Source organism: Colobus angolensis, unplaced genomic scaffold (genome assembly GCF_000951035.1).
Source record: "Colobus angolensis palliatus isolate OR3802 unplaced genomic scaffold, Cang.pa_1.0 Scaffold13, whole genome shotgun sequence".
Taxonomy (NCBI): domain Eukaryota; kingdom Metazoa; phylum Chordata; class Mammalia; order Primates; family Cercopithecidae; genus Colobus; species Colobus angolensis.
Genome location: NW_012114252.1, coordinates 7,419,606 through 7,440,255, shown reverse-complemented (window position 1 = coordinate 7,440,255; position 20,650 = coordinate 7,419,606). Strand labels below are relative to the sequence as shown.

Genomic DNA, 20,650 nt, shown 5'->3' with positions numbered 1-20,650 from the left:
GATGTGTTACCGGAGATGAGCTGCAAAACATTTCTCAGTCTTAGTGTCCTGTAAAATAGAGGTAATAAGAAACACTTTTCAGTATTTTGTGACATGTAGAAGTGAAGTGATGGTGGCATGCACCACTCTTGGTTAATAGTAGGTCCTGTTGTTAAGTCTCTAATGGCGACACCCTATAGCTTCCCCAAATGGTGACCTTGCCAAATTGTTTTCCAAAGCTACATGTGGATTTTTTCTCCCAGTCCTTCATTTTAATTCTCATGATAATTTAACTTTTTTTTTTTTTATTAGATGCACTTAGTAACTCGCCTCACAGTCATTTTCTTGGAAATTCAATTTCTTCTCCACAGGGTCTCTTTTGAGATTAAAGAGAGAGAAGTGGCAAATTTAGGATGTTAGAACAATTTTCATTTAAAAGTAGATCCTTGTTTTTATTACCCTACCATTCATGTTTTCTGTTTTCCTTTATCAGCGAGTTACTTCCATTTGATTCGTATTGCCAGACTGAACTCTCTTGTTTTCTTGCAAGATGAAAGGAGGCAACCATGAATGAGCCACTAGACTATTTAGCAAATGCTTCTGATTTCCCCGATTATGCAGCTGCTTTTGGAAATTGCACTGATGAAAACATCCCCCTCAAGATGCACTACCTCCCTGTTATTTACGGCATTATCTTCCTCGTGGGATTTCCCGGGAACGCAGTAGCGATATCCACTTACATTTTCAAAATGCGACCTTGGAAGAGCAGCACCATCATTATGCTGAACCTGGCCTGCACAGATCTGCTGTATCTGACCAGCCTCCCCTTCCTGATTCACTACTATGCCAGTGGCGAAAACTGGATCTTTGGAGATTTCATGTGTAAGTTTATCCGCTTCAGCTTCCATTTCAACCTGTATAGCAGCATTCTCTTCCTCACCTGTTTCAGCATCTTCCGCTACTGTGTGATCATTCACCCAATGAGCTGCTTTTCCATTCACAAAACTCGATGTGCAGTTGTAGCCTGTGCTGTGGTGTGGATCATTTCACTGGTAGCTGTCATTCCTATGACCTTCTTGATCACATCAACCACCAGGACCAACAGATCAGCCTGTCTCGACCTCACCAGTTCGGATGAACTCACTACTATTAAGTGGTACAACCTAATTTTGACTGCAACCACTTTCTGCCTCCCCTTGGTGATAGTGACACTTTGCTATACCACGATTATTCACACTCTGACCCATGGACTGCAAACTCACAGCTGCCTTAAGCAGAAAGCTCGAAGGCTAACCATTCTGCTACTCCTCGTATTTTACGTATGTTTTTTACCTTTCCATATCTTGAGGGTCATTCGGATCGAATCTCGCCTGCTTTCGATCAGCTGCTCCATTGAGAATCAGATCCACGAAGCTTACATCGTTTCTAGACCATTAGCTGCTCTGAACACCTTTGGTAACCTGTTACTATATGTGGTGGTCAGCGACAACTTTCAGCAGGCTGTGTGCTCAATAGTGAGATGTAAAGTAAGCGGGAACCTTGAGCAAGCAAAGAAAATCAGTTACTCAAACAACCCTTGAAATACTTCATTTACTTAACCAAAAGTAAATACTTGCTGATACTTTACCTAGCACTCCTAAGACGTTCAGGATGTCTCCTTCAATGGAACTCCTGGTAAATACTGTGTATTCAAGTAATCACGTGCCAAAGCCAGGGCAGAGCTTCTAGTTCTTTGCAGTCCCTTTATTGAGCTCCTCCATTGTGGAGATAAAGAACTGGATGCATGCATATCAGCAGTGTTCAGACATAGTATTACAAGCTATTGGAACTCAGAGGCATCTTAGAGAACATCTGTTCCCACCAACTTATTATATATACACGGAAAACAATTTCGTACCCTTGCCCTAGATTGCTCAGTAAATTAGTGCCAAGATAGGAGAAAACCAATCTTTTCACTCATCATTTCATGCTCCTCTGCACTCCAGACCTGTTTGTATTGAACCATTAGATAATTCAAATCACTACTTGTATCTTTCTTAATATTTATTTTTTACATCTTATAGCTCTGCAATTTGTTTCCTTCAAGCTTAACTTTGAGATTATAAAACTGAGTTTAGCCAGTTCTGTATATTACTTGCAAGCCAGTAAGATACCCTTGAAATAATTCAAGGACGTCCATGCAAATAGCTGAAATTAGGACCTGCAAGATATTTGGAGTATTATGACTTTATTGTTGTTAAAAAGCTTTTATTGAATTTATAAAAATTATCAAATCGTATTCATCATTATTAACATGTCCTGGGGAAGGAAGGAAAACTTTTGAGGACAGAAGTCACTTTCAAACATCATGTATGTATTGGGTGTTCAATCATATCTAACACTGTTCTGATTTTTGTGGGAAAAAATTCCAGGAAACACTAATTCTCTTTAGATTCCTTGTTCTTTTATGACTACAATGAACATATGTCTATGTAATAGCTAAATATATTTTTGAATTGTATGTGTGCTTAATTATCAGTAAGTATAAATATTTGAGAAAATACCTGGTCTGGATATTTAAAACCCTCATAAACATGTGGGTACAATTAATAAACTTATTTATAATTGTGTAATAGGCTGTTTGGTCATATTTTTCTGTGAAAATGCAGTTTTATCACTATTATATTTACATGAAACTTATTTTCTCTATGGTTAGGAACAAAAATAAGTTAAGAATCAATAATATTATAGAATAAGGCTGAAACAGTTGACTTACACAGAGGAAAGGGTATCATAGAAATTCTTCCTGATGTTCCAATTCTTCTAGGACATGACATCTGACTTAGACTTCAGTGAGGATGTTCATCAGGAATCTCTTCAGAGCAAGTTGAGGGAAAGAAGAGGAAGCCGATGGATCTGAACATGAACTTTTCTGGACAATGGTGCTTTCTGCAACCCCTACCTTCTGAGCCATCTTCTTCTGAGCCTTTCTATAACATGTGGAATAAGCTATTTCACTAGAGGACCCCAACTTGCTCATCTGCGCTGGCTGTATTAGCATCGAGAAATATTCAGAGGTCCACCTGGAACTGCTAGCTCTTTTTCTTTTTCCTGATGCCTAGTCCAGCCCCTGGACTATCGCTAAAGTGCCGACAGACTTGCCCGTATTCCACTGGGGTTATTATTCTAGCCTTGGGCACAAACTCCTTTCCTTTCTCTCCCCATCTTTATTCCTTTTTATTACAAAGAGTTCACCCACCAGAGAAAAGCCACTTCAACCTCCTTCATGTCTTTCTCAACTCATCTCTGTAGTTTCTTTTATTTTTTACCTTCTTCCTACCAACGTATAGAAAAACAAATCATCCTTCTGGCAGAAATTCTTTCACTGTATCTTTGGTCTTTATTTTGCTCTTTTAGGGACCTTGCTCCAACACTTAATCTCACTTTCTCACATTTTTAACATTTTTGTTACCCTGGATAATTGACCTTAGCTTGGGAGCGTGCATAATTTTCCATTTTCCGAAAAATGCCTCCCCCTTGATTAAGTTTTTCTGTCGTTCTGTTACCTAATCTTCTTCCCACAGCTGTGGGTTGGTCTGCCCTCTAGGGTACTGCCTATAGAACAGAATCACAGAGATCCAAGCTAAATTTAATTCAAAGGGTCAGTTTTATTTTACAAAGTTAAGAGTTCTGCGTTATTTGTGCTGAAGGAGGCAGTTTTGAACTGAGGCCAAAAAAAGGGATTGATGATATTTCCCAGGCTACAATGGGACCTGTGTGACCTTGCTGCATACAACCAGGCCCAGGCAGAGAAAGACAGAATGAGAACAAAAAAGCAGAGCTCTGACTGCATCCACCAGGGCAGAGCTACTCAGGTCTGCTTGCTGTGTGAGAACTGAAAGTGCAAGTCAGGCTCACTGCACCTGCATATGGGGAAGCCAGAAAAACCGATTCCAAACTTCTGAGACACGGTAATCCCTTGCATTATTTGTAACTCTTTACTGTGGACATGTTCAAATAGTCACAAAATTTAAAAAGGAACCAAATGACCCATATCTTAATTTCATCAATAGCCAACATCCCACCCTTCAGGTTTTATCTCTCTCATCGCACATCTTTTTTGCTAGAATATTTAAAAGCAAATTCTAGACAAGATACAATTTTACCTATCAATGCTTCAACACAGATTTCTTTCAAAACATACAAAACCAAAACAAAATAATAACTGATTCCTCAATATTATCTAATATTAATCCATGTTTCATTACCCCTGTTTTCCTCCAAAGAATATTTATACAGGTTTTTTTTTTTTTTTTTCAAATCAGGATCAGAGGAAGCTCCATGCATTGCATTTGGTTGATAAGACTCTTAAATTTATTTTAATCTATAAGAGCTCACCTTTTCTTTATTAATTGCCATTTATTTGCTGAAGAAATCAAGTGAAGTCATTTGTCCTGTGGAATTTTTCACATTGCAGGTCTGGCTGTTTTAATTCCATTTTGTTATTTATCACGTTCCTCCAACCTGCATATTTGCAGTAATTTGGAAGGTAAAGCTAGAGGTTAGATTAGATACAGATTATTTGTTGTTATTTCCTTCTCCACTTTCCTTTCCCTTCCCTTCCCTTCCTTTCCCTTCCCTTTGCTTCCCTTCCCTTCCCTTCCCTTTTTTCTTTCATTCCTTTCTTCCTCCTTCTCACCCCTCCCTCCTTCATTTCTGCCCTCATGGTAGCAATATTGCAAAATATAAGTCATAATCACAAAAATACAAGTCATAAAAAAGTGTCCTTTGCGGGGATATGGATGAAAAAAAGTGAAATAATACCTTTAGTGTGTTGAAAGAAAATACTTGTTTACCTAGAATTCCATATCTAGAAAAAGTAGCTTTTGAAAATAAAGGGGAAATGATGACCTTTAGAGGTAAAGAAGAGATAAAATGTTCACCACTGAAAGGCCTCCACAAAAGAAAATTCTAGGGATCGCACTTCAGGAAGAAGGACAATCATGTCAAATGGATAGTCTTAGAGACAAGAAGAAATAATGAGTGCAGAGATGGTTGTAATTGTTACAGGTAGTTAGACAGTCACAAGTGGGCCAGAAGAGGGCTCCCCCCAGTCACCCACCAGGAATGTCAGGTGATCATCAGTTTTTGGTTCAGCAGTTATCATATTGCCTCTCTAAAAATGATAACTTGGCAGCTAGCACCAGGGAGAGACAATCTTCTGATTTCCCAAACAGCTGTCACACTGAAGTGTTAATTGAACACAGGCACCAGGGAGAGGCAACTTCCCAGAGAAAAACACTTCCTCAACACAGTGTGCATGCTCACCAAGCATAAAGAGGGCACTGTGCATACAGGCAGCCCATCCTAAGGGAAGCATCATGGAAAAGGGGCACAAGAAGCCACAGATGGGCCAGAACATGAAGTCTTAAGATCAAGGTTAAGCATTGCATTTGCCCTTCAAGTTTCCCTCCTGAGTCTCCTCCAAGTGTACTTTCCTTTCTTTCCTGCTCTAAAGCCTTTTAATAAACTCCTTTAAATAAGCTATTTAATAACTCCTGCTCTGATGCTTGCCTCAGTTTTGTTTTCTGCCTTATGCCCCTCAGTTGAATTCTTTCTTCTGAGGAGTCAAGAATTGTGGTTGTTGTACACACGTACGGATTTGCTGCCAGGTAATGCAGATACCTTCTACTCCTAACATAATGATCTAGGTAAAGCTAAACAAAATTGACTGTGTAAAACAATAATTATAATGTCTAGTTTGTGGCTTTAAGGAACAAGGCAAAACCTAAACACTGAGAACTATTGATACGGCTCTGATGACTGAAGAAACACCAGGGTCCTTTGCCTCATGCTGATTTAGATAAAATGACACAGACACAAGTGGAGTGGTTTTAAGGAGCAGAGAGTTTAACAGGCAAGAAAGAAGAAAGAAGCTCTCTGGAACAGAGATAGAAGGAGGGGGGCTCTAAGCCAAGAGAGGAAACCCTGAGTGCCGCAGAAAACAGTCAACTATATTAGGAGGCTGGAGGAGGCAATGTCTGATTTGCCTCCAGGATTGGCTTGACCAGGTATGTCATTCACATAGCCTGCAAAAAAACTGGCCCTCCCACTCTAGTCTTTTAATATGCAATTGTGGGGCACCATGATGTCCTGCACATGTGGGGTTATCTGGGAGTGGTTATGACTCTCAGCAGATGGGTGACAAGGAGAAGAGGGAGGGAATCACCATATTGGATGGACCCAGTTTCTCATGGCCAGTATTTGCATATCTAAGCTTGCTGGCTGACCCTTTCTGCTAGACAAGAAATGTTTTTGGAGCTGCTTTAAAAGAAAGAAAACCTTTCCAAGGACCCCTTAGACCACCCTATCTGCCTAAAATAATTTCTTAATAACTCCTATAATATTTCCCCCTGAGAAGATGTCATCCTAACTACTGTTAGGGGGCTTTGGGCCACAACTCTTTCTGGCTACTTCCTGCTGCAAAGGGGCATCGAGTGGGAAGGGAAGAGCAGCTAGGGCTCCTCCTGGGGTCCATCTAAGGGTCTCTGGCAGAATGTCATGTCCATAGGTGGTTCTGTTTGCGGCACCATTTGGCGTTTGATTGCTTCTAGACAAGAGGAAATAATTCGAGTTATAGTATTGAGTATACAAGGTCCAAATATTAATGCAAGGCATATAAGCAAGAGAGGGTTTAATAAAACAGCAAACCAATTCCATAAAGAAGACTGGAATTCATTAAACAGGGTTTGTAGCCACTCAGGGCTGAAGCCTGCATTTTCTCTTAGCCTGTCAATAATTTTGATTTGATGCATTTTCTCTTAGCCTGTCAATAATTTTGATTTGATCTTTGAGTACCTGTAGATTTTCCTTTACTTTACTAGAGGTGTTAATCCAGAAGCAGCACATTTAATTTAAAAGTGTACAGGTACCTCCTACTTCAGCTGTAAGGACATCTTAGGCCCATCTATTTCGTGCTACTACTGAGGCTAAGGAGTCTATAGATTGTTGTTGTGCCTCTGTGGCACCTACAGTTGCCTTCCATCCTCATCGCATCATAATAGAGATATTAAGTACTGATCTTTCAAGTAAAGGGATGCCTGTAAACTGGAATAGACCTCTGGCTATGGAATTTTCCATCCATGGCTTTTCTAAGATGGGATTGTCATATGCATGCCCTCCCCAGTCTGCCCTTTCAGTTAAATCTACATATTAGGGTATAGAAATGATAGCGCTCTTTGTCCAGCATATTTGAGATAGTGTAGTTTCAGAAAACAGTCTAAGTTAGGGATATCCCCAAATGATGCTGCCATCTCAGTAGAATTTAAAAATAGTAAGTGGGAAACTACTGCTACTATAGTACAGGTTCCCTTCCAATCCCTTGGTAGGATTAGGTGTCCAGGAGCCACGCACACACACACACACTATATATATATGTGTATGTGTGTGTATATATATATAGCCCCATTCCTTGTAGGGACGATCCTAAGTTGTGCCTTGTGAGAGACACCAGCAGATTTTTCTCATATCTTAGAAGTTTCCCTTCTTTACACGTAATAGGGGCATCCTTGGGATCAGGACATTCATATTTAGGATAGTCATTTACAATGCCATTTGGAATTTGACATGCCAATTGAGAAGAAGTGCCGCAAACAGAACCACCTATGGACATGACATTCTGCCAAGGACCCTTAGATGGACCCCAGGAGGAGCCCTAGCTGCTCTTCCCTTCCCACTCAATGCTCCTTTGCAGCGGGAAGTAGCCAGAAAGAGTTGTGGCCCAAAGCCCCCTAACAGTAGTTAGGATGACATCTTCTCAGGGGGAAATGTTATAGGAGTTATTAAGAAATTTGTCCACCTGACAAATGGAGTTTTGAAAAATTAGAGACATAATATGCCCTGGCCAATATCTCAGATGACCCTTGTGGCAAGAGCTGTCAGTCCAGATGTTTCCAGTTTGCCCACAGATCTGTAAGCAGCTACTAGAGCAAACATCATACATGGGTCTGGAATTCCATGAGGGGTATGTTTGGAAAGGTCCATGTGTTATTCTTTACATTATAGTCAAGGTGGTTACTTAGAGCATGCTACTCCCGTCGGGACTTCCAACCAGAAGGAAAGATTAGATTCTGAAAGCTCCCCACTAGGCCTTCTGATCCTTTTAGATCACCCTTGTTGCACTCTCCTCCCCGACATCTTTGAACTATCACCAATTACAAGTGTGATGTTACAATATCTGAGATCTCCCAAGTATGGCCCTTTCTCACTGCTTTTTAAGCAGAGGGAGGCATTACTCAGTCAACTTTTCCCAGCCTGAGGGTGTGAGGAGAGTGTTCTTTGGCACTGGGGGAAGAGTGTTCTCCTGAGAGGAGTTAGTTATGCAGTTAAAAGTGCTCCCATACCATGTCCCATCGGGTATTTCCTGCAGAGCTAAGAGTGAAGTGGAGAGAGCAGCCTATACTGGAGATAACGGAGCTGGAGTAGCTGATGGTACAATTGGAGGAGGACTGGAAGGATTGTGACATTCAATATCTGTCTTAGATTGCTCCTCTGGAACCTCCTTCAGCTCTGGGGAACTATTCCCTGTTGGCTTGCCTGCATGGCTGCTACAAGAACTGGGTTGATTGTACAGAGCTTGTAAAGGTCTGGGTTGTCTCACAGGGCAAAGACAGTCTGCACATAGGGGACCTCAATCCATTTGCCCTTCTGCCTGCCGAAAAGATCCAACTGTTGGATAATATTAAAACCAAGGCTTCCCCCAACAGGCCACGTTTGTCTGTCCCCAAGATGGTAAGAAGGACATGTCCTTGTGCAATAAAATATGAAGGGGTTTTTCTTCAAAGTCTCAGAGTTGAAGGAGTCCCAGTGCTTTGCTTTAAAATACACTCCAGGAGAAGGCATGCTGAAGACAATCTGTTACCCATCTAGAAAGAGAAGTGAGAATAAAAGTGTCCTTTTAGTCTCCTTGCTTTCTGTATGTTACCCAGGTTGGAGAAGAAAACAGTGGGGGCGTCCCTCCAATTATTCCTGGGTCCTGGCACCCTGTTAAATGTGCTGCCCATGACTGTAGGTGTGATCCTCTAAGCCATGGCACCAGAGGAACTAGACTTTTGAGACCTAATCACGCTTACTCAGGTAGTCCTAGTCCTCTGTCTATTATTTCCCTTCGACCTCCTAGACTTGTGTAATCTGTGTGCCTCCCTAAAAATAAAATGGATCTCAGGAAAAACTGTATAATTGGACAAGTCCCCTTTAATGGCAAGGCATACTAGATTGAACTCCATATCCTGCTGTTATGGCCCATGCTAAAGCGTTTACCCTTAGAAAAATGGTTCCAGTTAACTTTTGGACTTAAAATCCCCTTACTAGTTAAGTACTGTCTTAATCGGAGACAGAATAGGTGCCTTAAAGGAACGCAGGAACCTAATGGCCATTTTCCTGCTGATGGGACAATATTGAGACTCAAATTTGGCTATGGAAGACATTTAACTCCTAACTGTTGAGAGCAGAATTTTCCCATTCATGGAAGAGGCTTAGAGCCTGATTTCCAGTGGTGCACAAGGAAGCTCATGTTACCGTAAAAAAAAAAAAAATAGCCTCATGAAGAGAATTTCTATTTCCAGTAGGTAGCGATGTTGACTTACAAATACTGTGTGCTCACCAGAGGAAGGTAGGGGGTTGGGGGGGAGAGAGAGAGAGAAAGAAAAAGAGAGAGAGAGAGAGAGAGATTGTGGATGAGGGGAACAGAAAATTGGAACAGCATTCCTGAGCTACTCTCCCGGTTACTAAATTCCCACACATTTGACACACACACAGAGTAAGAGACTACAGATAGGAAAAAGGAGAGTTTTTGGACAGGATAGCTGGGGATTCTCTTCCAACACCCGAAATGTGCTGTTGGAGGCTGAGTTTGGTCCAGAGGCCTTTGAGTAACGCCAGGGGGTGCCCCGGCCAGAAATTCTCAGTTGCCTCAGAACTTTTCCCAGCCATGGTGAAGTCTTCGCACAGAAGGAAACTGATTCAAAACATGGCCAACATTCCTGATGACCTGTGGGTATTCGGGAGTTCTCCGTGTTCTCACCAACAAGTCTGTCATCTGTGTCTTTAGAACAGCAGGCATGATAAGCCTATTTAACCAGCTGATGGATGCCCATTGATTGATTTGACTTGATTTTAAAATAGAGGCTAAGATCACCTCAGAATGATAGAACAGATTTTAAGCTCACTCTCATATTTACCACACTGTACCTTGGTTTTCCAGCCAATGCACTAAAATGATATGGCTCTGATGACTGGAGGAATACCAGGGTCCTTCGCCTCGTGGTGGTTTAGATAAAATGACACAGACACACGTGGGGTGGTTTTAAGGAGTGGAGAGTTTAATACGCAAAAAAGATGAAAGAAGCTCCCCGTCCAGAGACATAGGGAAATGGGCTACAGGCTGACAGAGGAAACCCCAAGAGCGGTGGAAAACAGTTATGCTAGGAGGCTGGAGGAAGTGATGTCTGATTTGCATAGGCCCAGGGGATTGGTTTGACCAGGTATGTCATTCACGTAGCCCACAAAAAAACTGGCCCTGCCACCCTTGCCTTTTAATAAGTAGGGAGCCATGATGTCCTGCAAAGTGAGGTTATCTGGGGGCGGCCATGATGCTTAGTACACAGGGTGACAAGGAGAAGAGGGTGGTAATTGTCATATTGGATGGACCCAGTTTCTAATGGCTGGTATTTGCATATTAAAGCTTGCTGGCCTGGCCTTTCTAGCCACTTTTCTGCTAGACAAGAAACATTTCTGGAGCTGCTTTAAAAGAAAAAAACAAAAAAAAACAAAAAAAAAAACACCTTACCAAGGACCCCTTAAACTCTGTATCTGCCCAAAACAATTTCTTAATAACTGCTATAATACTATTAGCACTTTGGGAGAAGTGATACTGTAATTAATACAGCAAGATCTTTGCATTTGGGAAGCGAGTAGACACATTGACTAACTCTGGCTTTGTTAAATTTCAGTGTGAGAACATCAAGAAAAAATATCTCAAAAAATAAATTTAAAGAATTTAAAATCTAAGGCAATTGAAGGAAAATATGGAACAAGAAAGAGAGAGCATAGGAGGAGTAGCACAGAGGACATGGGTAAGTTAGTGTCAATATTATTTATCTTTAATTGGGTTATTAGATAACAAGTGTTTACTGTCTTAATAAATAAGCAAACCAATAAATTAGGCAAAGGAAGACTTTGCTTAGACCAGTGATGAGAATCTGTCATGAGCCAAGGAGTATTATTAACCTAATTCTGTTTACCTGAGAGTTTTAAAAGATGAATAAATACATAAATGAATGAATAAATAAATATCAATTAACCCAAATGAAATCAAGAAAGAGGAGGGAAACAGAAGCACAAGAGACAAACAGAAACCATAAAATAAGATAGAAGAATAAATACAAATATGTCAGTAATCACAATAAATGTAAAAACACTAAATATTTCAGTTAAAAAAAAAGACTTTCAGACTATACCAAAAGTAGTATAATGTATGCTCTTTTAAATAGACAAATATAGAGTATAGACACATTGGTAGATTTTTGTCTGTTGATTTTAGACACATTTAAAACAACTTACTAACTTATGAATAAATTTAAAAAAAGGAATAGAGCTGTAAGGATGAAAGAAATAGTATTAGAGATTTCAGATATTCCAGTTAAGAAACACTAAGTCTATATGAACATGCAAGTGACTTCTATCAAACATTCAAAAAGAGTCAAATTTCAGTTTTCCATAAAATATTATGAATGGAAATATGGATAATAAGCTAGCTTTTAACAAAATCTAGGAAAAGAACAGTAGAAGGAAGAAAAACTTACAAGTTAAATTCATTCTTGGGAACTGATGTAAAAAGTCCTAAAAAAGAAAAAAAGCAAAACTAAATCAATAATGCATTTTTAGCAGAAAACAATACAACATAAGTAAACTGAGTTTTTAATTTCAGGAATGTAAGATTGGTTAAATGTTAAAATCAGTTTATGTAATTCACCTTATTCATGAACTAAACAAGAAGACAATATAAGCTTCTCAACAAATAGGAAAAGATTAATAAATTCAACATATACATTTGATACAAACTCTTAGCAAACTAGAAATAGAAGTTTTTTCCTTGGCCTACCTATCTACCAAGGAACCTCTAATAAATATAATACTTAATTGTAAATCGTCAACAGCCTTTCCTTAATATCAGAAACAAAATGATGATGTTCACTATTGTTATTTTTATTCAATGTTGTACAGAATTCCCTATCTTGGGGTCAGCAAACTGTGGCCCATTAACCCAATCTAGTTTACTCTCTGTTTTTATATGGCCCAGAACTAAATGATTTTTTCATTTTTAAATGGTTGGAAAATAATCAAAAGAATATTTTTGACACATGAAAATTACACAAAATTTAAATTTAACTGTCCATCGATGATGTTTTATTTCCTTACATATCATCTATTTTGCTGCTATAACTATAGACTCGTATACCTGCAACAGATAATATATGAACCACAAAACCTATCTGGCCCATTACAGGAAGAGCTTGAAGAGCTCTGTTTTGGTTGGAAGAAAGACAACAAATTAATTAGTTAAAAAGTTAGTTTTGCTTTGGTATAATTTACATACAATAAAATTGATCAACTTCAAATGTACCATTGTGTTTTGAAAAATATACACAGCCGTGTAGTCAGCACCACAATCATGATATAGAATATTTTTTATCACTCTAAAAAGTTCTGTGTTCTCTTTTTCTGTCAGTTCTCTTCCCTCACATCCAGCCCCTAAGGATCTCTGATCTGCTCTCTTCATTTTCTAAAAATTCCTATAATGATACACTGTGTCATCTTGTTTTTGAACTTCTACTTAGCATAAAGCTTTAGAAATTTGTCAATTTTTTTTGCTATGTCAGTAATTCTTTCCTTTTTATTGATGATTAGTATTCCATTTGTGCAGAAATAACTGAATTTATTTATACATTTTACCATATGAAGGAAACAGGTAGTTTCCGCTTTTTGGTTGTTATACACAAATCTTCTATAAATATTTGAGTACAAATCTGTATGTGAATATGTATTTTCTCTAGGGTAAATACCTAGAGATAAAATTGCTGGTTCATATGATAAAGGTGTGTTTAGTTTTATTAGAAGCTGCCAAACTGTTTTCCAAAGTAGCTGTGCAATATTCCGTTCTCAACAGCAATGAATAAGCATTCTAGTTGTTTCTTTCATTTGCCAGCAGGTGGTACGGTAATTTTTTTTTTAATGTTGCCATTCCAGTGGGTGTGTGGTGATAGCAGGTTGTGGTAATTTGCATTTACCTGATGACTAAAAATGCTGCATCTTTTTTATGTGCACTTTGGCAATTTGCATATCTTCTTTTGTAAAGTTTGTCTGATTATAAATGGGTTGTCTGTCTTTTATTATTGAATCATAAGTATTCTTTATATATTATGGATATGTCTTTTATTAGATATATACTTCGCAAATATTATTAGACATATACTTTGTAAAGTTTGTGACTTGATATTTCATTGGTCTAAAAAGTGTCTTTTAAAGAGCAAAAGGTTTTAATTTTGATAAAATTCAATTGATAGTACAGTTTGTGCTTTTTGTTCCCTATAAGAAATCTCTTTGCTTAGTCAATGGTCACAAATATTTTCCACTGTTTTCTTCTAGAAATCTTACAGTTTTAGCTTTTACATTTAATTGTATTTAATCAGCCCTTACATTTAATTATTGATTTCAGGTTGATTTTTTGCATGGTGTGAGTTAAGTGTCAAAGGCCCTTATCTGGCATATGGATATCAAATTGTTACCACAACAATTTACATTATTTGTTTCTCACTGAATTACCTAGTCATTTTCGTGAAAAATTAATGGTCTATAAGAGTCTATTTATTTATTTATTAACTGTCTATTCTGTTCTATTGTTTAATATATCTATTTTTAGTCTAACATCTCACTCACTACTGTAGCCTTATGGTAAGTCATGAAATTACTTAACATCTTCCAGCTTTGTTCTCTTTATAATTTGTTTTGAATAGTCTATGTCCTTTGGCTCTCCATATACATATTAGAATCATTTTGTTAATTTCTCCAAAGAATGTGCTGACATTTTGGCTGAGATTGCATTTAACCAACAGGTCAAGTGAGAAGGAACAGTACCCTAGCAATATTTAGTCTTCTGACTCACAAACATGGTATATCTTTCCATTTATTCAGGCATTCTTTAATTTCTTTCAGAAACCTTTTTGTAGTTTTCAGGATCTATGCCTATTACTCTATCCTGCCCAGAAATTGAAATGGCAAAAGTATATAAGGCTGAAAGGCAGAAAAAAATACAAAAGTTGTAAAAGACAGAAATAGCCAAGAAATGTCGAAGAACATCATTAGGTGGAGGTAATCAAGCTCTACTACAAAGTTATGTGAATTTACAGCTGCGCAGTGTTGGTATGGGGTTATGAAAACTAAACATTGTGAGGTAATAGAAAGCCTAGGAGCAGATCCTCATGGATTTGGAAATTTGATTTATGATAGAGTAGTCACTGCAGGTATGTGTGGAAAGAATTGCTTAACAATAAATAGTGCTGGAAGGGCTGACCATTCATATGGAAATATAGATTCCCATATCACAGCTTTTACACAATTAATTATCAGAGGATTGATAACCTAAATGGTACTACATAGTACTGATAAGAATATAAACTCTAAAATTTTGGTGTCTCAACACAATAAAAATTTATTATTAGTTTTTCTAAATCAGTGTAGGTGCTCCTGGTCAGAAGGTAGCTTTTGTCCACACAATGATTCAGGGACCTAAACTCCTTTCAACTTTTGCCTCCTCCACTGCCCAGCACCTCAGATGCTTCTTTTTCATCACCCTCTTCTTCTGTTCCAATGGCAATCACTGGTCCCTGTTCTCTCCATTGGTCCAGTTGTAGATATTATTATATGGCTATTTAGGGACTAAAAGACAAATTATGTGGCTACTGTCCCCAACCTCAAAGCATAAAGAAAATGCAGATTAAAGATAACTGCAATATAAAATATCCTTCAGAAAAGAAAGAAAAAAATAGGAGACAATAATCAAATGAATTTCAAAATCCTGCCATATAGGCATTAGGAAGACTCCGTTCCCTGGCTACAGAGGAAGTTCCTTCACGAGACTCAAGTCTGTTTTCTGGGAGAAACTTCCTTTCCACACTTCTCCACTCTCTCAGAGATTCTTATTTTTTTCTCCTCTAAGGCAGTTTCAAGCTTTCAGCAAGCATTGGAATCACCTGGAGGGCTTACAGCACACATGGCTGGGCCCCATCCCTAGAGTTTCTCATTCAGTAAGTCTGGGTAATGAGCATTTCTAACATTTTCCTGATGGATTGTGATGCTGCTGGCCTGGGGACTACATGTGGAGAGCCCCGCTGCCTAAGACCCCATCTGAAATGAGCTTTGAGGGGTCTGCCCGCCTTGAGAGGGCTGGATCTTCAAGGCCAACTTCTTGCTGCTGGGGCCCGTTTGGAGGCATGAGGACTATTTTATAATCACAGACATTTTAAAGCCAGATTGTAGTTTATTCAACAATATAATTCCCAGGGACACGGTAGACTTGTCATCTATTCAATTTCAGTAAATCCCATGTATGAATAACTACATTCATTCTTCCCTCGACATAATTCTCGATTCGATTTATGTCTTTGCTTTTTGCTCCCTGTATCCCACCATTGGCTTTCTCAATGTAATGGCAGATACCTTGAGGCCATCTCATAAAATAACCTTGAGTTGGAAAGAAATAACCTTAATTTGATCTTTGTCACAAGGCCTAATCCTTTTGTGTAACTGAGAATTCCTAATGAGTCTTTCTTGCTCTAAGTATTTTTTCATTCTAATTTTTAAATCATGGTTTAGGGTACAGAAATAGCTTTGCCAATCCTTGAACCTCTAAATTTCTGGACTTTCTCCACTCCTTTCTATCTCTGCTCTCAAGACAACCACTTCTTGCTTGGACTCATCTTTTTCTTTATATAACTTGAGATAAGAGTGAGGAGAAACCAACACACAGTAACATTTTTAGCTCTTTGCAACTACTTCCTGCAGAGCTACATATCTATGATGCATTTGATCTGCTTTCAAAATTACAGTAGGCACCATTTTATGTTACTGCATAACAGAGCTCTCCATATTTCTGTCTTGCTGTATCTTTTTCCTTGCTTTCTATCACCCATCCACTATGTCAATGCCACATATTTTAGAATTTGTTAAGGTAGCCTTCCACTTGCAGATACCAATTTCCACATTGGTTAGGGTAATACTACATGATGAAATAAAATAGCCCAAAATTTAGTGGCTAACACAATAGAAATCCTTGTTTTTTTTGCTCAAGTGGCTGTTGAATATGGGTGTTCCTGGTTGGCATGTGTCTTAGGTAAGGTTGCTGCAACAAACTACGATGGAATAGATGGCTTATGAATAACAGCAATTTATTTCTCACAGTTTTGGAGACTGGAAGTCTGGGATCAGGGTGCCAGCGTGGTCGAGTTCTGGTGAAGACCTGCTTCTTAGTTCATAGAAAGTTATCTTCTTGCTGTTCTTTCTGGGGTCTCTTTTATCAGGGCACTAATCCCATTCAAGAGGACTCTGCCCTCATGAACTAATCACTTTCCAAAGGCCCCACTTCTTAATACCATCCTATTGAGAGTTAGGATTTAAAATATAAATTTCGGAGGAACACGAACATTCAGTTTATAGTAGTGGGCTATTTACCCACACATAGTCATTCAACTAGGTTCCTTCCACCTGTGGCTTCATCAGATCCTAGGATCCCAGAGTATTTGCATCTTTGTGGATGGGGAAGGAGAGAATTTATGCACTTCTTATATAAGCACAACATCACATCTACTCGCGTTCCATTAACGAGAACTAGTCACGTGATCCCATCTAGATGCAAACAAGGGTTAACCAATCACTGACTGAGCAGCTTCTTCCTGACAATTCTGTCTTCTGAAGAGAAGGGGCACAAGCACTTGGTGGACAGTTAGCCTGCTTTACCACAGATACAAAAGAGTGCAGTAACACTTTAGATGGCATAGGACACTATTTTAAGAATCTAGAGGAAAAAGGATTTTTTAAACAAGCCACCAACAGCATAAACCACAAATAAATTATTGATAAATTCAACTCCATGAAAGCATTAAGAACTTCTATTCATCAAACTATAGCATAAGGAGAGGAAAAAGACAAGCCTCAAACCAGGAGAAGATATTTGCAATATAAACCCCTGACCTTACATATCTAGGAGATATAAAGCACTTTTACAAATGAATAAAAAGACAAATGGTTCAGTAGAAACTATAGGTAAAAATAGATCGATAGATACAGGAAAAGTTGCTTAAACTTGTTAGAATTCAGGGACACACAAGATTGAGCAACAGAGAACCGCCATTTCATGTCTATCAGGTTGGTATGTATTTAAAAGCTGGATAATACGAAGTATTGCTGAGGCAGTGAGGTGCAGTAAACTCTTTTTACAGAGCTGTTAGGAAGGAACATTTACACATCAATTTGGAAAACAGTTTGGCATTACCTCATAAAGGTAGTGGGTACAAGGGTATTTATTTTCTCATTATTCTTTTAAACTATGCACACACATACACACAACACATATATAGTTTATTCCACAATATAAATATTTAAAACAATAATCTTTTGAGAATATGACATAAGAATTGTAGAAAAGGTGATCTGAAGTCATGCTGTAACCGCACTGGGCATATTCTGTAACACTTGATATCTCTTCTTCATTCTGGTTGCCTATTTAGAACTGTTCCTTTCTCCTATCATCATATAAGTAATGGACAGCATAGCTTCTTAGATTAATATGAAATAGCAGTTCCAAACCAATCCACCCGATCATCTTAATCTTCCGAGGGCTGATGAATAAGGGGGTGAGAGAGCCACACCATGATCTCTTCCTCTGGAGGAAGCACACCTTCTGTTTGTGTCAAAGGGGTTAATTAACAAGAGTTGGTGTCACTTCCAATAATTACTAGGAATTAAAATTTACAGAAGGCAAAACGAGGGCCTGGCAGCTGTGCCAAAATAAATCTGCCTTTGATCATGCAGCCGCAGCTGTTACATCTCAGAACATATTTTCCAAATCACCTTGGCTTCTTCAAAGCCCAAGCATGAGTATGACCAGATTCCCGCAGAGTTCCTTGGACTTGAAGACGGGAAGATGGGCCCCACAAAACACCATATGGATGTACCTCTAGCCTTCAAAATTGAGGGGACTCATTTTCCTCTTTTCGGAGGACTGAATTTCAAACCTTTGCTCCAGCAGCCAGAATTTAAGGCCATACATAAACTCTTCTCTTTTAACTTTCAAATGGAAAGAATGAATTATTATAATAAACTGTAATATGTAGCCTAAATGAAACAGATCCCCCAGCACAGAGAAATAGGTTGAAAAATAAAGTAGAGGTTTACACCTATCTTTGTGCAACATGAGGTAAAGTCATCCTAGAATCCCTTGGCATCATAATGGTCCTCCAGAAACCACTTTAAATGTTAAATTGAGAGCACAATCACTCCTTTAAAAATCCTTAGGCAAAATTTTGCTTTCTAATCGTACATTACCTTGACACCAATGCCACAAACAAAACAACCACTAGAGGGCAGAGAACCTTATTAGAAATAAAAGTGCCTCAAAGAATGGAAAGCTTGAAATGCCTTCTTAGTCAAATATATTAATTGCTGAGAAAGGCAACATGAAGATGGGTTGTTTATACGATCTCTTTCTATAAAATATGAGTCTTCCAATGAATATGAACCAAACTGGCAAAATTAGTGAATGTGCATATTTTTTTTTCACCGATGAGGTGCAGTTCCTAACCTACCTTATAATTCACTTAACCCACAGATAACTGTTTCAAAAAATTTTCCATCGTAAGAGTCCTTTGTAAAAAGAAATGTAGTGTGTATTAAAGACTGCATGTTAGAAAAACAACACCTTCCTAATTTACTCTGCTTAGAAAAGATTCTAAGGGAACCCTAAACCAAAAGAGATGATGGGATATAGTGCATGGAGATTTCATTTGGGACAAGCAGGATCTTGTTTTAGGAATGCTAATTTGCCCTGAGCTTGTTGCGATATAAGATAACGACTGTGTGGCTAGTTAATTCTTCAGCTGGTTGATTTCTGGATCTTGTTTGCATTGACACAGGCAGTTGTTATTGGTGGTGATGTTCATTTTGTGTCTCTGTGTGTCTTTCTCTCCAGAACGAAGAAATGCTTTTCAGCTTTAGGGTCCTGCTTCACGACAAAAAGGAATTTCCAGGTCATTCCACAACTTCCCTTGCCAACAATATTCCTTCTGTGTGCTGAGGTACAAAATATCTCCAAATAACCAAAATCCCTGTGAGCTCCAAGCTAACTCAAATAAGCATTGATGCATAAAGCAAAAATCACCTACCCTGAGGCTGCACCTGCCTAGTAAAGAATGGAGCAGAGTATGTGGGTTGAAAAGGAGATGCTTAGGGAAGTTTTGTTTATTCCAACTGACAATCATTAGTTTCAAATCTGCACAAAGAATGGAAGTCAGGAGAGAAATTGTGAAAAAAGAGTCAAAAAGAAAATCTTGTGGGTTATTTGGTTAAATAGAGCTTGTGGAAGATTAGAAAAACAAATAAAAATGAAAATTGAACTAAAGGAGACACTGCATTCTCATTGAGTGCATGTGGAAAAAAATTTCAACATGGAAACTGCTGTTATGTTGTCTTTGAGAATAGAAACGTGGATGAAGTGCAATTGGAAGCTTTTGAATGGAACTCTCATCTCCAGCAATAGATCAAAGAATCCCATGAAAACTCATGTAAAATTCCCTTGAATGACAGAGGGATCTCAAGTAAGCAGAATTCACAAGGATTAAGTGTCCTTCTAAAAAGCGGTATGTGTGCTTAATTCACTACTTGGCTTGGAGTTTACTACAGTGGAGACATTTTATTTAAAAAGTGAGAAAAGCTGCTAAACCATGTAATGATGATACTGATTATGATGTTGATGACAATGAGAACAAACTCCTTGTAGTGCTTGGTTGTAAGCACTTCCCATATATTCACTCATTTAACCCTTATAATAACTCTATGAATTAGAAATTATTATCTTGATATCCATATCACAGAAGGAACTGAATTGAACCACAGGGAGATTACAGGACTCACCCAAGGTCACATATATAGTAAATGGTGGAAGTGGAGCTGAAACTCAAGCAAGTCTGTTTCAGGGGCTACAGTTTTAACCATCGGTTAAGCTGCTTTTCTACAAAATAAAAATGCTTTGTTCGCAAGTTTTCTTAGTACTTATTGTTGTATGAGTAAAATGTAGAAATCTATAAACCCATATAGTTCAGGTGTCTCAGCCCAGCTGACTTGGATCTCTGCTCAGTTTAAGAAGTATGACCCATGTATGGTGAACATTAAATCGATGCTGGCTTCTTGTTATCTGTACACATTACCATCCAGATTGTGTATTTTAAAATATATAGTAGTACCTCAAATCTTTAATTTTAAGGAAACAAATCTATTTATGACAATGCTGAATAGAAATCCATGTGATATGATTTAGATCTGTGCCCCCACCCAAATCTCATGTTGAACTGTAATCTCCAATGTC

At 38.4% G+C, this 20,650-nt stretch overlaps 1 protein-coding gene across 1 annotated transcript; it reads left to right on the top strand.

Moving 5' to 3' along the window:
- The first annotated feature begins 533 nt into the window (after nucleotides 1-533).
- Nucleotides 534-2,056, top strand: OXGR1 (oxoglutarate (alpha-ketoglutarate) receptor 1). The gene has a single exon (XM_011933804.1). The coding sequence runs from the start codon at nucleotides 546-548 to the stop codon at nucleotides 1,557-1,559; it is 1,014 nt and encodes a 337-aa protein (XP_011789194.1). The 5' UTR covers nucleotides 534-545; the 3' UTR covers nucleotides 1,560-2,056.
- Nucleotides 2,057-20,650: the final 18,594 nt, after the last annotated feature.